The following is an 18,441-nucleotide window of genomic DNA, read 5'->3' on the forward strand; positions in this document are numbered from 1 at the left end:
TTATTAAATAAGACGGGTTGATCTTATGAGCAGGAATTAGTGGCAGAGAGAAGTAATGCCCAGCTCTTCAGAGGTACCTGTGTAACTACCTACCACCAATTTCCGTAGCTGTGTCTATGAATGCCAGTGATGAGCTAAGCATAAATAAATTAGTGACATTCTGGTCCTGAGAACAGCCACCTTGTTGCTGACACAGGTTCTTGCATCTGCAAGAAATGGTGTTGCTGGCTGTGACATGTATCTGAGAATTGCCTCTGGATTGACAGGGAATCTCTTTAAGCCATATTAGATGCACTTTCTCAATTATATTATATATCAGGAACTGCAGCAAGGAAAGAGACTTTCTGCAAAACAGAACATCTCCAGCCAGCTCTGTCAGCCTGGAAGTAGTTCCATAAAAAATAACAGGACTCACATAAAATAACTCTGAAACTACAGAGGATGTCGGCAATCATGGAAACACTTCTTAGCAATTACCTCAGAAAATGGGAAAGTAGTGCTGAAAAGAAGCATTGAGACATTGTTCTAGTATAAAAGTGCCCAAAGAGAGTGCCATGAAGGGGACTTAGAAATAAATTTATACAAGAAACTGGAATTCCACTTTAAAAACTTCCAGAGAACACTGTGCATAATGACATAGATGAAGTTTGAGAGCTACCTCATCCCCTTCAGGCGATCTTTAGATAGCTAAGTAAAGAAAGATAACAGACTGCCATTAAAAGATAGAGCAAAAGAGCTAGTTAGGTTCAAGCATATCCTTTTGATATGTCCTCCTAGAAGTGCAGACAGACACGAGTTCACTCTGCCTGTGAAACAGGTTTGTTAGCACTCATCTGCCAATTGTGGCAACTCTGACTACCTGACTTCTTGTTTGGAGCTGGCTTGCACCTGGCTTGCTTGGAGCACAACTGGAGTGAGCTCAGGTCTGCCTGAAAAGTAGAACCATAGAACAGTTTGATTTGGAAGGGAAGTTTAAAAGTCATCTAATTCAACCCCCCTGCAATGAGCAGGGACATCTTCAACTAGATGAGGTTGCTCAGAGCCCTGTGCAACCTGACCTGGAATGCTTCCAGGATACGTAGTACCACGCAGATAGAACCTCAAGCCAGTCTACAGGTCAAATAAGAACCAGTGAGATCAGGAAAGCAACAGGAAGCTTCAGGAGCACAAAAAGAAGAAGCTGAAATTCCAAACCCAACAAGTAGAAGTTCAGTTAAATAGGTGTGTGGGGCACTGTTTTATGGGCACCCTTTAGAAACAGTACAAAAGCACCAGTAAGCAACTGGTAAATGACTCTCTGGTGCTATAGGAGCTTACTGAAAACACTGATAGATTTTCCTTTATTTGCACATGGTTTCACCTCTCTGTTTTGCCAACTGCTGTATATGAAATTACTTCTAGTGTATTAGGAAATTACATTTTTGTCTGAAAAAAATATGGCTTGGTTTATAGCTTGGAAGTAATTTTCTATTTGTCTGGAGTAAAGCATGTGTTATCCTTAAATCTTTAATTCCTTCCTTTTCCTGTTAGTGGGACTTGATCTCTTGTACATCATCTGTGGCATCACATTGAGCTCTTGCTAAGGATGCTATACTGGAAGAATAGATATATAGCAGAGTATAAGCACTCGTGTATTTAAGAGTGCTAGTTGTGGGCAATGTGGTATATTTTTATTTCTTGTTACAGCTGTTTTATTTTTCTCTCCCTCGGAAAATGCCTATACCTGGTTTTGCCTATGTAGTCTAGTTAGTTTAAATGTAAAAATAACACGCAAAATTTGAGATAAGTAACTCACTGTTGGTAATTCTAACACACAGAATTCTAAAGTGCCTGAAAACTGCAGCATGTGGGAACTCTCAAAAATGGTAGTTGGTGTCTTTCTATCACTGCTCTCTGATGTTCAAAGCCCATTAAAAAAAACCCAGAAAACCAGAGTGGGCACTGTTAAAAATCAAGCAGTATGTAAAGTAGTAAAATTAAGATTGGCTTCCTATGTATATGTGGTATATCACTATGTCACCCTCAAAGGAAAATGCCACATCTCTGCTACAACATCCTCCTCTGAAGGAGTTACATTTGCCAGATGTCTGACATCTTTTGAGCCTTTTATCTATAACTGTGGTCTGAGCATTATTTGCTCACATAGTCGTCTAATTATTGGCAAAGGGTAAGATCAAGAAAAAAACATCCTGATTAACTGAGAGAGTGGTTTTGTTCAGAAGTAAGATCCTAGAACCCATAAGGGAAACAGCCCACTTCTTGTATTCTCTAATAAACCAGAAAACCAAAACCTCTTTATCATTCTTGGTGCTATCAAAGGAAGGGGCTCTGTAATTAACATAGCTGGCTATATGATACTACGAGAGTGTTTTAAGCACAATGTAAGTTTCATAAACTTATAAAGTACAGTACATTGCTTATATAAAGAAGCTCTTTGGACACCTCATTGTGTCTTCTTCTATGTACAGAAAGGACATGTCTCACAGAAAAAAGAGCTTTCCAAGACTTTGGTTTACTCTCATTTTATATATACAACTGCAACTCAATAGGACAGAGTCCTGTTTATTAAAATTCACCCTTCACAGCAGGACAGGTTCTCCCTTCACACTGAACAAGGAAAGGATTCCATGGAAAACAGTAATTTAAAGTTATTACAGGCTGTATATAAATACAAGGAGAAAAAAAATTTAATGTATGACCTTAATTTTGACATTTCTTAAATGCTGGGAGCTTCACTTTGCTATCTTAAACTATTGTGTTTTTAAGAAAATCTTTTTTCATGAAGTTTTCAGGAAGGTTCTTTATTTTGATAATTTCAGTCTCCATATAATAATTCCTTTTTCCCTTCAGTATCTTTTGTGGCTCCCTATATATTATGTGGCTAAACTACTAGGATAAAACCATTCATATATTTAAAAAGAATAATTAGGATCTCTGAAAAGTGTGACCTATCCATTTTTCCTAATTAACCTCCCTTCCTGGAAGACAAACAATACTAATATGAATAATACAGATGGCAGATGCAATGTGAATACTTGAGGGAATTATATGGAGGAACTTAATGTGGTAGTAAAGGAATCACTGCTGAAAAGACATCAGTAGAGGAGGAAAAAAAAACAATGTGTAAATTTACCAGATGTTAACTTGAGCTAATCATGTACTCTGAAGGGTCATTCAATATAATTAAAAATGAGAGTGTTTTAAAAGCCAAAATTTCAAACAATTAAGTGCCTGAATCATGACTGAATTTTTAGAACAATAAGGATCAAGTATAGTATATCAAAATGTAAAAGGAAAGGAAACACAGTTAACATTTGCAATGCATCCTGAAAGAAAAATGCAAATGGCACAATGCCATAAGTCCTATACATAGTGGCTACCAAACAAGAAAGCCATAAATAATACAAGTTCACATACTTATTGAAAATACATCTTGGGCATACTAGTGTGCCTGTGTAAAGAAGCACACCAACTTTCTGCCAGTATCCTCTGGCAAAATAAAATCACTCCAGCATATTCAGCATATAAATCCCTTATATTAATAATGGAAAATTCCAGCCAAATGTGACTGGAACAAAGACAGTATGGGCAAAAATACAGATAAAACATACTGTTTCAATATTTTCAAGCAATAATAGTCATTGTCCCTGCTGTCAGTCATAGTGGTAATTTTGTAGAGACAAGTAATCTCTGCCTAGCCCAGGCATATGGTGTTCAAATGCCCTGGTTTGGTTGACAAAGTCCTTGAAAAAGAATCTCACCAAACATCATGACAAACATCTCTTGTATATTATTTGGCTTTTCCTAAGGACAAAGGATTTTCCCTGTGTGCCCTCACTCAAACTGAAATCTGATAAATTAATCCATTCCAGACAGTATAACCCTGAGTACTCAACAGAAGGGTTACATGATCCACCCTTTCCAATTGCATCAGGTCACGTAGCCCAGTACAAGAAAGCATGTTCCGCTTGCATCACCAGGCACAGAAAGCAGAGCCCTCATCATTTTAACAAAAAAAACAGAGGGTCACCCTACCCCAGGGGCACTATTTTTGGTAATTCTTCCTGAACTGTACAAGTGGATTGCAGAAGAATACTCTTGAGGTGTCTCAGCTAGTTCCCTCAATCCATCAATCCATCAATCACAGAAAGGGTGATTATTTTTTTTTCTAATGGGCTGCCTTACCTCCCAGCTGAGAAAGCAGGAAAGCCCACAGTCCTTTATGAATTTTGAATGCATCTATAACTAATAACAGTATTACTTACTCATATTTAGTTCATTATTTACAATTTACAACCTTAATAGGACTGTGCTGCTAAAAACGATAGACCAACAACATTCCTGCAATTCCATTTGGAAAGAAAAGCTTTCGACCCTACAGAAATCACACCAATGGAGAAACACACTCTTGCCGAGGGTAAATATCCCTTCAGGTCCCACTAGCATTTTGCAGTTAATCAATCTTTTATAATACTTCCTAATCCTACCACATTTAGCTGAACATATTTGGTGCTGGTCAGTTCACACCATTCTCTTGGCACATGCAAGGTCCCCATCAACTTACCTTCATGAAGAAGCCTGAGTACCTGAGATTCTAGTCTTAACAAAAGTCACCATATATATATATATATATATTGCAACTTTCTGACTTCTGATCTGATGATCTGACCTCCCTCTGTTTATCAGCATGTTAGCATAATTTGGGGCAGCAATATTAGGCTAAATCACAGAATCATAGAATGCCAGGTTGGCAGGGACCTCAAGGATCATCTGGTCCAACCTTTCTAGGTACTACTATAGTTTATATGAGATGGCTCAGCACCCTGTCAAGCTGAGACTTAAAACTGCCCAATGTAGGGGAATCTACCACTTCCTTTGGGAGACTATTCCAACGTTTGACTGTACTCATGATGAAAAAATTACCTCTTTTGTCCTTAGCCTGAACTGAAACAGGCCAATTACCACTGAAATCCGAAAAAGACAGGCAATTTTAGGAGAGGACTTTTGCCAGAGAACCTGATATTTTCAAATGTATCTAGGTGAATGACAACATTTTTTCATGGCTTTCTTACAGTAGCAATCTACAGACCTTTTTTTTCCCATATGTATACATTTACATGTATTTCCAAAATATACACATTTTAAAATTGAAACCAGATTTAAAAAAAAATAATTAAGAAACTTACAAAAGACATCTCCTCTAAGGCTTTGCTCATGGTCAACCTGATTCTCAAAATCATCTTCCTCCTCTTCGTCTGATTCTTCTGGCTCTTCTTCTGGAGTAGCTTCAGTTTCTTTCTCTCCCTCAATGTAGCTCCCACCAAGATCCATACCACCTTCATAGTCCAATAATTGCAAGTGGGTCTTAGAAGCTGATGTCACAGCTGCTTCTGGGATTGCATTCTTGATTTTTTCATGCTTTTTCACACTGTTTTTATGTGCAAGAAGTTTCTTAATTGTATCCTTAGCTGTTCCAGGGATTCTGGGAATTTCCTTCACTGACTTTTCAGGGATAACTAGAATCAAGAAGAAGATAATAAATATTCATCTGAGGAGCCATCTAACAATCACAACATTCATAACTGGCAGCATGATGCCTTTCATAGTGTCCAGAGACCTATATAGCCAAATTCTCCACCATGAGATAAAAGTTGAAGCCTGCCCAGAACTGCATACACATGCACCAGTTACATGTTTAGCTCTGTTATAACCACAAACCCATCTGAGGATTCCAAAGTGGACTAGAACATAAATGTAACATTTCCTGAGATTTTTGCTATTTTATGATTATCTTGCAACTTTAGATTCTGCTCAGAAACACAAAGGCTGCCAGAAGTGAAAACCTAAGACTGGGGTAAAAGTCAAATGAGTCAAATCTGAAAAAAAAAAAAGAAAGAAAAAAAAAAAAGAAAGAAAAAAGAGTGATGGCTTCCCTATTATGAAGTATAATGAAGTCAAATACCCTCTATAAACAGACAAAAACTCCAAAATGTTAATTAGGAAAACAGCATTTTTACGTTTACATGACAGCCCTGATTTTCAAATAATTATTTCCTTGTCATTTTACTGAGTTTCAAGACACAAGCCTTTTATTTCTTTTCAATTCCAATTTTCCTCTTTCTACAATCATCAAACTCTGGATGCTAAAATGAGGGACATTTTTCATAGGAACCCATTTGAAAACACATTTCTAGAGGTGAGGGGAGGCAGGATTGATTTTCCACTAGTGGTGGGACCCAGTAGCAGCACAAAGGACTCCTCTGAGAAGATGTTGGCCAGCTGTTCTTCATGTTCTCTTAAGATAGGAAAAGTGTCAGTTTACATGAAAAGATGAAAGATTTTTGTTACACATTATGAAAAACTTGCTTGTTGTCCTTGCCATAGGATAGTAAACCACAGCAGCAAGTGACTTAGATTATTTGAACTATATCACTACAATGTTTAAAAAACTGTTAGGCTACCATGTGTCATTAATATGCTGGATATGATCTGCCTCAGAGCCAAATAAGGGACTAACTGATCTTTTTTAATCCCTTCCAGATGTATTTTTCTGTCATCTGATGACTGATGGCTCTTTGTACTGATGGCCAAGTCATAACTGAGGGTTAAAGCCAGGACTACTTCAGATTAGTTTGTTCAAGGTATGTGTATAGCACAAAGCAAACTCAAAGGAAAAAAATATGGCAATACTGCAGGCGTTGCTTTTTATCAGCAACATCAATTGCTGCTCAGCATCAGTTGAGGAACACCACTGTACCAGAACTAGGTTTGTGAGACAAATATGCAGGTTTTAGAGAAGAGAAAAATCTGAGGAGTTGTAATTTATGAGAAGGCTGCATCCTACCACAAGGATTCCACTAGAGTTAACCAAGTCCCTATCCCTCACAATACCAGAGCTACCAAGGAAGAGAGCGTTCTTGGGGTTTAATGTCCATGGCAATGGACTTCGAGGTTTGGTACAATGAGGCTTTTGAATCAACTCAAGGTTTCATTACTACTATGACATTGCCAGTCAGTATGAAACTATATACTCAGCACTGTTGTGATATATATATATAGTCTTTTATACTGGTTCCTACCTTTGATTCTCAATCAGTATTAATGCTACAGTGCCTACAGTCATTTGGAATTGAAAATGGTGGGGAAAGTCAGCTATTTTTATTTCCTTCTGCTTTTGCTGCCTAGCAATTGCATTATTGGGGCAAGAATATGCTCCTATTTTGCTCTTCACTTTGTGAAAATAAAAACTTTATAGTAGTATTTTGGGAAAGATAGACTGGGCTTGTTACTTTGGGTAGTACTTTTTTCTGTGTTTCTTTTCACAGAAACATAGCAGAAGAAAAAACACCATTTAATAAAATAGAAGTGTACCCTAGTGGGAAAAGGGGAAAATTCCCTCCATGTATATTCACTCCTAGAAAATACAACTGTAACACTGTGAATTCATCACATTTTATTTACAGCAAATGTAACTACATGCTATTTAGTAGCCCAGGAACACAAACAGACTCTCTTGGTGTACTCACTGGAGCATTCACATTTTCTGAGGCTACACGTGGTGGTATAAAGTAAATGAATGCCAATAAAAAATAAATCAAAATTGAGGGTTTTGTTTTTCTTTTCCTTTAGATAAAACTTGTAATCCTGCTTGTCAGATATGTGCAAGTAAACTGTTCATTAATACTCCCATAAATGAGTCTTTCCACTGGAGGATAATATAATGAAGAATGTAAGGTTTCTGGGTCTAAACTCAGAATCCAGCAATAAAAATTAACAGGGAAGTGTCATTCCAAACAAATTTCCTCTTGACAATCAGCTACAAGAAACTTCAAGCTGTTAATAAAGAGGCTATGGAGATTTTCAGGTCAGGACCGACTGCTTGGCAAACCTGAACATGTGCTTTTAGTTTCTGCTTTTAAGTCTTCCTAGTGAAAGGAAAAATTCTTACAGATCAAAATAATAACCTCTGTGGAGTCAGAAAACCAATCTCCTTGTATGTGCAAAACTAAGAAGTGCAGAAAATCAACTGACAGGAGTGACAAAAACAGGGGGCTGAAAGTCTATAATCCCCACATGCTTGCAGACTCCAGTCTGCTGCTGCAGTATGAAAATCTGCGTGCTTATGGGGATAAAGAGTTACTAGACACCAAGCACATTTTAGGCTATAGCACTAGTATCCTTCTAATCTGCATTCAGCTTTGCAGCAGCAGAGGTGTGGATTTAAGGCTTCTCATGTCTACCCATAAAATGCAGAAGGAACAAGCCAGTGTAAGGATAGAACACCTTAAATTTGGTCTGTTCTGTTGAATCCCCTGCCTGTGGACTTGCCTGAATGAAAAGCTCACCTTCTCTGACAATCTGGAGTGCTACAGCCAAGGTGGTGTTTTTTCAGGACCCTCCACCCTAAGATATGTATAAATGCACAGGTGTTGCTCACAAACATTTATGCATTTATTCATCTATGTGACTGCATAGAGAATTTTGGAAAGGGAAAAGAAATGTAGTGCATTTCATCCCAGCTCTTCTGTATGTACCTTCCATCAGGAAGCATGTAGATTAATGCCTTTTGTCCTTATACAGTTTGTGTTTATTGCATTAGTATGAATATATCTCAGCTTTCAAAGATATTTTTTTTTCTTTGAATTAGAGAGAATTAAAGCAAGAGGTGAAAAACCAAAAGCAAATAGTGGCTGAGGGCTAAAAGTAAATCTTTTCTGTCATCAGTTGCTGTGCAAGATTTATAAGACCACAGAAACTTGGTGTATGATGCCTGATGACCAAGTTGTGAAAGTTGAGTTGGAAAAAATATAGACACAGCAGCTGCCAAACCCCTGTCTGTGTCTACATTGCATAAAGGGAAATACTCAGGGGATGGTACAGGAGAGGGACAGCCAGTGATCTGTTTTCCTGTCACACACCTTCTGGCCACAGTCAGCGCTGGCTGGGGCTCCAAACAGCAGGCGGCTGAAGAGGAGACAGCTCGCTCTGCACTCCAGCAGGCACTGCACTGCTCTCACCTTCACACCTAGCAATGTATTTAAAAACCCAGGGACAGACAAGCCTAGGAGATTGGCTTTCGAATTCTTTTGTAGCTCCTTTTGTAGCTTCTGTATAGAAAAGTTGGAGAGGGAATGAGGGATACCAGCAACTATTTGCCATGTCCAGAGGGAGTCTATAGATTTGAATAAAGATTACATCAGCAGGACATGGTTTCAGAAAGAATTCTAAAAGTTCCCAACACTTTTTAGATAATCTTAAGAGAGTCTGAAAGCTTTCATAGATAGGTTAAAACAGAGTTTGGATTTTTATTCTCTTTTATGCACCACAGAATATCATCTACCAATATGTATTTCTGACCTTTTTAATTTCTAAAATTTTTACTATCTCATTTAGGCAAGGGTGCTTTCAGAAATTAAAGTCATAATGCAGGACTGTGCTTAATACATGACTAAACAAGCCAGCAATGCTCCAGTAGGAAATGTAGTATGACAAAAGTGTGTTATTCATTAAAGGATGACAGCAGTATTTGGCTCCATTTTCAACTGAATTGTAAGACTCTCACCAGTGATATGACCAGAATCTCTTTTAAGCTTTGAAATGTTATGATGTCAAACCCAACTTTTCTCAGGACTTGCAAGCTAATAATTAAAAAAAAAAAAAAATCATTTATGGGTTTTAGGGATTACTCAGTGAGTAAAAAAGAAACCTGAGTAATATGAGAAGGACAAAAGGAGTTGTCATGATTCTGTATTGCCATATAGATGTTCAGCAAAGCATACTGAAAAATAGTAACCTCTGCCTCCAGCCAGGCAATAACAAGAGTGCCATTGTTGAGCTCCTTAGAGTGACACCTGAAGGTTGTAGACTTCAAGATAGTATGGCTTTTTCCTGCTATTTTGTAGTTTCCTACCAAAAAAAGCTAATGTTTCCCTCAGGAATCTCAATTGCTTATGGAACCTTGTGAGACTCTATTCTTAAAACTGACATATACATAGAAGCATGTGGTGAGGGAAAGGTGGCTTTTCAATGCACAATAGGAAATCAGGAAACACATGAACCTGAGAACAACGGATTGCAGCAAGATAGAGGCCAGATGTGTAAATGGCTAAGAACCTTTTAGGGAGCATTTGAAAGGTTACACCTCTATGGATTCTCAAATGAAATGTGTGCTAGAGACATTTCAGAAACAGCCTCCAATGTTACGTGCATGTAGGAGTGTTGAATGGCAAAAGGGTGCCTGAACAATCACAGCAAAGCGTACATACAAGCAGCACTGTTTGCAGCCTGATGTTTCAGCAGCTTTCTCCTAAGTTAGTATATTGGCATACAGTTAAATGAAACAATTTCCCCCACCTTCTGTGCAAAGCTGAATGTTACATTAGGTTATTTGGTAGCATTAGGAGATGCAGTCATAAAAGCTTCACCATAAACAATGTGCTTAGTTACTCTCATTTCATACTCTGAAAATTCAACTACATATTAAAATGTTTTTCATTTGTTAAAAAAATCTAATAATGCTGCCATGCTAGCCAGTTTGTTATACATTAGAGATAATTGCTATAAAGAACTAATGGTTCCCTGTTGAAATGAGATTCCCACCCTGAGGGAATAATGGCGTACTGAGGGTGTGTTTAAGAAGACTTTCTTTCAGATGCAGCACAACCCATCTGTTGGGAGCTGGGATGGGCTGCAGGAGCAGCAGTTGCTGCCACAAAAATAAATGTTGTGAAGCCACTGCCTATAGCCCTCAAATTCCCAGGATGGTGTGCTCATCCTATTAAACCCAACAGCAAAACTTCATTTGACTTCAGTAAAACCAAAGGTTTTCCACAATTGATGTATGACATGAACACTTAGCATTTCAGTGTAGGTTGGTACATCTAATTGGTATTTTTGTCACTGTCTGGACAAACATTTTCCTCAATAATAGCAAAACACATATCCTGCCCCCAGCAGTTACACTGATCAGACTTTTTTTGAGGACTGCAGTAAAAATCATCTACTGAAACATTCAAGTTTAAAAGAACCTCCTCCTCTTCTCTTAAAAAAGGAGGTGTATATGTGGGAATTACCACCAGATAAACCAGCCTCTTTTTAGCACCACTGCTTTTCAGGATTTACCTACCACTGACTATTTCCATCCTCCCCCCCTTTATTGCTTTATACGTCTTTCTAGTTAGACCCTTAGCTTCTGACCTTCGGCTTATGGCTCTTACTTCTCTCTTTACTGTCTGTTATTCCTCTATCCTCTCTTGTATTAAATATCTTTTCCATTTAGTGTCTTGTGCTACGTTTATAAATGTACAGCAGCTCCTTCCTCTTCTAAACATCTAATGGACTTCAGAAATTGGAAATATGTCCTGAGGAAGTACACAGAGAGAGCAAACCATGTAATAGAAACACCAGTGAGAAAATAGAAATCATGTCTTCAGCACTGTTTTTTACAGAGCTAGACGTTAAAAATGTGTCATAGCCGCTCCATAAGCTAAAATATTTCCTTTGTTCACATTTAAGGAAGGATTCCTATTGAATTGTTTCTGCTTGAGGAAATAATATTTTATACATAGACTCAGTAAAAATTAGATTTTCCTTTCAAATGTTCAGCTTCTCATTAAAAGAAAAAAACCCAACAAACCAAACAAAGAAAAAAAAAACCTCAGACCTTTTTGCTCAGAGATGTATTTGTTTAACATTTCACTTGTGGTACACTTTGTTTTAACAGAACTGTATCAAGATGTGTCATGTCAGTTTGCTTTGATATTCAGTCAGATCTCAAGCCCCCCCATTTTGTCCTTCCGTTGCAGTAAGCTGCAGTGACATATCAGAAGGGATGTGGTCTAGCAAGGAAACTGGCTCATAACATGGAATTTGAGCATAAAAACCATTATGGAACAGCTCTGCTGAGCCAATCTGGGTCCAAACCAGTCCTTTCAGTACTGGTCAGGTTTTTTGTGTTAAAAGACAACAGTAGAACTGCAACAAGATTTCCACTTAGAAGAAACCTCTGTGCTTTTTTCTTTTCAAAAATGTAGCTTTTTAGCCCTAGTAATGAATGGAGGTGCTTTGGCATTGTGTTTAACATATGTTAGCATGCCCAGATTATATAGTTATAGGTACTAACAAAAATTTCAGATTGTAATATCACTCACTCTAATTTTCACTGGAATATCCCATTTTTATAGATCAATTTGGGGCTTGGAAAGCTATATCTGCATAACTCCAAGGGAAATATGTAAGCTTTGAAGTCATGTTTCAATGCTGCACCAAAAGCATGAAAATGCAGAAGACATGCTATAACAAAAGGACCACACTTTAAATGAAGAATAAATGAATAAATCTTACTAAGCCTGGAGGACTGCAATATACATATTGTTATAGGTTCCAGCAGTATAAGGTAGGAGAAACAGCATACATACACGTATATGCATAGATATGTCATGTATATACACACACATATATATGTATACGTGCAGTTTTAGCATAGCACTGTCAAGTTCTTTATCCATAAAGCTACCTGAATCAAATAATATGTTTTTGGTTGACCCTGGAAGGGATCTTCATGATTTTTAGATTCTAAGTACATTGTTGCAGTAAAAAAATTTAAAACATTGTGAAATAACTCATGCCTGACATCCAAATGCAGCAAGTGTCAATATCAATATGATATTGGAGGCTTCAATTACTGTTATAATGGGATATAATCATAATACAAAACTGATCAAGGATTACTCAAAAAAGAGCCAGAAAAAAATAAATGTATATATTATGTAGACGTCATCTGCTATAGACAAGTTTTTAAAATGTTTTTTGCAAATTTTTTTGTTAAAAAAATTTGAGGAGGATTTGGATGTCCTCCTGAGGAAAACATCTCTAATGACAATTCAGCATAAATCTCTGCCAGGTTTTATATAGGAATTAAATCAAAATGTTAATTTTAACTATAAAGACAAGAACAACCTTTTCTTTCCTTTTTTTTGCAAAGTTAGAACTGGGCAATGATATCTTTATAGGAAGTCTTGAATATTCAATAGACAAAAAATTATAAGTGAAAACAATTTAGCATAGAAGTTGTGCTATTCCTCTTTTATCTCACTTTTTGCTAAGTTGGCTTGAAACTGTTCTGGAAGGGACTGCACATTTCTCCAGGAGGGTAGCTATGGAGTTTGAGGAAAATACACAGTAGACTTTTAAAAAGTTATTTTCTCTGTGTCTTCAGGCCAAGTTATCTTCTCTAGTCTACTTGTGATTCCTAGTGATACTATGAGACTTCAATACTCATAGACAAAATCAATTTGAACTAGTAATACTTGTATTGACTCTGCAGTGACTCATACCATAAATAAATTATGTCATGGAGAAGTTTGCTTTGGTTAGCATTGCAGCACAGTTCAACATGATCTTTTCTAGAAAAGATTTTATAGCCATCAATTACTGGAGAAAAACTGGACAGCACTATTCCTGACATCCAGTGGCACTCACCAGTGCAATCGAATCCATTTCCTCGGTAGCCCTGTCTACATTTGCATTTGAAGGAGCCCTGGGTGTTGAGGCACTCTGCATGGAGGTTACACCTGTGTGTGTTGGTCACACATTCGTTTACATCTAGGGAAAGACAGAAATGCTTTAGTGAAAACTGCGTTGAACCCCAAGCTTAGTGACCCCCTGCTTGTGCTGGCCATCTGTTTCCAGGTATTGTAATCAGTGCTGTTAGACCAAGATGGCCCAGAGACCACCGGAGGTAGAAGCATTCCTGCTAATGTCAGCTCCAACTGCACAGCTACTGGCATATGCATCCATGGAAAATGCAGAGCATAGAAAAAGAGAAACTAGTGATTTTCTGACTGAGAACAGGGCTGTACACTCTAGAAGAAATGCAATGGAAAGCAACCCTGAGCATGCCATGATGCTGAGATCTTCTCTCTACCTGTAACATTCCAACCTACATATGATGCTGTACAAAAAAGTATAATCAAGAAAATTCAGCAGAAAATACTGTGTTCAAGAGACAGCAAAATGTACAGGCACCAAGAGTAATTGATCTTGTTCTCCTTTTCCCTTATTTTGCCACATAATGAAGATGTTTCTGATTTCTCCCACATGAGGGAGCCAAGTTGTTGCACAAATATTTGCACCACTTGCATTTTATTCAGATTGCTTCATTTTAACAGCTGACAGGTCCTCTCATACTGTAAGTCAGCTAGAAGACAAGTAGCAGGAAGACTGACCCAAAAATATCCTATGTCTGAGAGTGAGACTCAGGTTTGCAGATAAAATCCTGATTACTGAGATCTCTCCAGTATTTCTCCCATGGACAGACATAGTATAAAGTACATTTTTTACTTTAGACTCTCAAGGTTTGCGTACAGCAGGAAATGTGAACTTGAGTCTCCCAAATCTGCCTTATGATCTCCCTCCCACCCCTAACTCTCAATACCAAGCAAAGATAAACAAAACCCATGAATTCTCTTTTAGTAGTTGTTCCAATCCTTCCAGGGCCTTGTGTAGTCAACTGCTTGAACACTACTGCTGCAGTGCCTGCTGAGTAACTTATACTTTTCTCCCATCATTCAGCTAATGGATGGAAACGAGTAAAGGTGATTTGACATTTGTTTTAACACCTGGGCATGTCAAGATAACTTTTTGCCTGTATTTGTTTTTTTTGGGAGAAACTTAGGCATGCAAGAAACCTGAAAAATCATTAAAATCCACTAGTTTCATACTTCTTTTTTAAAGTTCTGTACTGTCCATCCAAACAACTGCTCATACAGTCAAGCAGGCACTTAATTCATGTTCCTCATTAACACCAATTTAAAAAAAAAAAAAAAGGGAAAAAAAGATTGGGACTGCTTGTTGATACAGCTTGAAAGCCAAGAGGACAAAAACCAGCTCCTTCATTCAACCTATACCAGAAGAAGCACTTATTTGTAGTCAGCTTTTGCTAATATACTACAAGGCCTTGTACATCTTGACTTGGCATAATGAAGCAACTTAATTTGCAAGTGCCAGTGATTAGGCTTTTCATAAGGCCACAGAGAAAACCCAGAGAAAAGTTCAAAGTGTCACCAAATATATCCCTTGTGACATCTTTTATCCATTTCTGAGCCAGTATCCCCAGACTAGGCCAACATGCTTCAGGCAATGACAGGAAAGATGCATGGTGTGAGAGTGAAAAAGAATGAAGACAAAAAATTAATGGGCTAAATCTTACCTACACAGTCATAATGGCCACTGTTATATTTGAGTTCATAACCAAGCTGGCATTTGCAGTAGTAGCTTCCAAATGTGTTGACACATCTGCGGTTGTAAGGGCAGACAGCTTTGCCAGTGGAGCATTCATCAATGTCTAGAGCAGGAGAAAGTAGGCTGGTCACATCCATGAGAGAGTAAACCAGGAAAGCAAGAACTAGTTGGGGATTTGCACAGAAATGGTTTGGTCTTGGCTATAAGAAGTTGTATAATAAAGAAATCCTGTAATTCCACTCTTGGGGATGGCTTTTGCATATGGTAATATGAATGAAGCAGCAAATTTTATGGAAGATTTTGAGACCTGGCATGGCAAAATGAAAGGGGAACTGGCAATGGAGATTCTCCCCTCTGTGGACAACAATTTGCCCTAAGGTCACAGAGCAGGATCAGAAGGGATGCCACAAATTCCCTAATTTCCATGAGAAAGGAAATGTCAAAGAATAGTTGAAGAGAAAGCCCCAGAATCAGGAAACTGAGAGCAGCAGCAGCTCTTCTACTCAGCACATCCCTTGGCTGGGCTAACTCAAGATGTAGCAGGGAGAGAGTTTGCAGACTGAGCAATCTGCCTAGCAAGGTAGATGACAGGGACAGATGTTTTGGAGAGAGAAAGAGGAGGCTTCATATGGGAGAGACCTAAGAACATTATTCAACAATCACTGCAATTAAATGTTACTAATTTGATTTGGTTTGTTGTATTGTCAAATTTAAAATAGTGGCAGTTATGATATCTGGCATTTGTCCTTCCCTATCACACGTTAGTACAGAACAGTGACTTTGCACATAATTCATGGTGCCATGCTGCTGCCCTTTACAGCTTAGAGGTGCTATGAAGTCCTGCTGGACACCACATTCATCTTTTTATAATTTCTACCAGTCTTTTAGAGTGCTTAGGTGATCAAAGGGAAGTGGACAACAATAGAAAAATATTTAAAGAAACCTGTAGTAAAAAATCTTTATTTCTGCCCATGCTTAACACTTCTGATGAAGGTCTTTGTTCCCTACCCTCCAGGGCATTCCAACACTTCTCCAGGTTCTCAGTTCCCAGCACCTCTGCCAGGACCCAGGTCTCTCACAAACTAAAGGGCAAGACTGCTACACTTGATCCTAGTGTGAATATTATGTCTGCAATGACCACTGAAGACTCATGGTACTCTTAGGAAACAACAGGGTTTGATTAGTTCATATATTTTTTTTTTTAATCTAGAATTGTTTTTTTCTTTCCCCTATGCACAGGAAGAAGATACAGCATTATTCAAACCAGTAAGAAGAGCTAAGTCTTCTCTTTCACCAGACTTAATTTTTTTGGGATCCTGTAGGAAAGAAGCTGAGAGTGAGTTCCCAGACCATACCAATGCATGTCCTTCTGTTCGGTCCCAACTGCAGGCCACTTGATGGACAAAGACACTGTACCTCCCCTTTGACTTCTTCACATCCATATTGGCAATTCACCATGGCACATGTCCTAGAACCTGAAAACAGTATTTAAAATACCAACAAGAGCAAAAATCTAGGCTGGGTTCACACACTTAAAAATTTAGTTTGATCTGGATAAGTGCAGAAAATTATTCAGAACAACAAAATTCCACTCATCATCAATCAAGCTGTTCATACATCAACACATCAGTGATACAATTCAGGAATCCATGAGATAGATCTTAAATTCACCTTCCCCCTTTTTTTTTTTTTTTCCTTCTTTGCCCTTACTCCTCCTTTTTTCTCTGCTCCTATTTCGTGAGTTCTTACTACTACCTTAAAGATTCAGAGTCAGAACTGCTTAAAGTAGAAAAAAAGTTTTTTGTATTTGCCCTTCCAACAGTTTCACCATAAAGAAAACTGTTCAGTAGTGAATTGCATTTATTGCTTACCATTAAACGTCTCCAGTATAGAATTTGATTTTAAAAAGCTATTTAGCCTGATGAACTTAAAAACTGCCCTATAGTTTGATCCTTTATGAAATCTAATGAGGCACTAGAAAAACGTAAGTCATGGTTGCTACAGTTGGTTAGGAGTATGAAATATTGGAGATGACTTTTATTAGCCTCTAAAGAGAAATGCAGGCATCTACATCTTGTCTGGGAGACCTATGAGAGGCTAGAAAAGTAGGAGAAACATAATAAATACGTAGGGAGACATTCCTGAAATCCTGAAGATAACCAGGAAGCATTAGTGTTATAATGCCAGGGACTGAAGTGTTTATTGGAAGAGATGGAGGTGTGTGCAAAGAAAGTATTTCTGGCTACTTCATTCTGGTTGTGTTAGGGAAGCAGAATTGTATATAGGAAAAGTGGAAAGCCTGGAACAGCTGACAGTTTATTTCAGACAGAAACCAACTATAAGATCTTGAAACTAGCTCACCACTTAGGTAGAAAATTATATAAATTATATTTTGAAATTCAATGTGTTTATTTGCAGAGGTACTAGCACATTCAGAACAGTGTATAATAACAGAATGTATAGAAAAGACAACATGTGCAGGTGCATACATAGCTACAGCCATATTATTTCATATGAATAAAAAATCCAATGCAGTTGTGTGTGATTAAAATTAATGCATTTAATCTGTGATAAAATTATTTTTCTTAAACCAGTTTGTTTAGACTATGTGGCTAAGTTATAAATACTGAAGGCCAAGAATTCAGTGTATTTGCAAATGCATTTTACTTGTGTATGAATAAGAACATACAAGAAACAAGAATTTTAAAAAGATTGACTGTAAACCATAATACTTTGTCATCTACTTTGTCATCATCTACTTCCTAAATGGTAATAAAGAAACTTACTAGACTTTATTATTCTCTAATTTCTAATGGTCTGCTTTCTCTTTTATTTGAAGCTCCTATCCCTGGCTTTGTTTAGACATAATATTGGCTTAGATAACCTGTTAATCAGATCTAGTATAGTAATTCCTGCAGAATTTAGGTGATTTTGTGTTAGGTACTAACCAACTATCTATTTTAAGCAATGGTTCCCTGTAGCTCAAAGACACCTTTTCCTAATACCTTTCTTTTCACTCCACAGTCCCTTGATGCGGTTGCAGATAAGCCTGACTGCGCAGACTAGGTGGAATTCATCTTGCTAAGAAAAGTTACGTCATGCAGAATTCAATTAAAAAAGAGCAACATTATGCTCAAAATGTTTGCCTAAATAAAACTATGAGAGTTCTAGAGTTGGTTAAATAACCTAGCATTTCACCTG

The 18,441-nt window shown here is 37.7% G+C and overlaps 1 protein-coding gene and 1 long non-coding RNA gene across 2 annotated transcripts in view; one reads left to right on the plus strand and one right to left on the minus strand.

Annotated features, from left to right (window-relative positions):
* Nucleotides 1–18,441, minus strand: part of EGFL6 (EGF like domain multiple 6) — a 39,394-nt gene that overhangs the window by 7,005 nt on the left and 13,948 nt on the right. The window contains exons 5-8 of the mRNA XM_051630868.1: nt 16,596–16,715; nt 15,209–15,343; nt 13,480–13,602; nt 5,187–5,516 (exon numbers count right to left, since the gene is read on the minus strand). Coding sequence (XP_051486828.1) covers nt 5,187–5,516; nt 13,480–13,602; nt 15,209–15,343; nt 16,596–16,715 — 708 coding nt within the window. The remainder of the gene's footprint in view (nt 1–5,186; nt 5,517–13,479; nt 13,603–15,208; nt 15,344–16,595; nt 16,716–18,441) is intronic.
* LOC127389968 (uncharacterized) lies at nt 6,547–18,046 on the plus strand. Its single transcript, XR_007890786.1, has 2 exons — nt 6,547–6,641; nt 16,480–18,046. It is a non-coding gene; the product is annotated as an uncharacterized LOC127389968 (long non-coding RNA).

Source organism: Apus apus, chromosome 1 (genome assembly GCF_020740795.1).
Source record: "Apus apus isolate bApuApu2 chromosome 1, bApuApu2.pri.cur, whole genome shotgun sequence".
Classification (NCBI taxonomy): Eukaryota; Metazoa; Chordata; class Aves; order Apodiformes; family Apodidae; genus Apus; species Apus apus.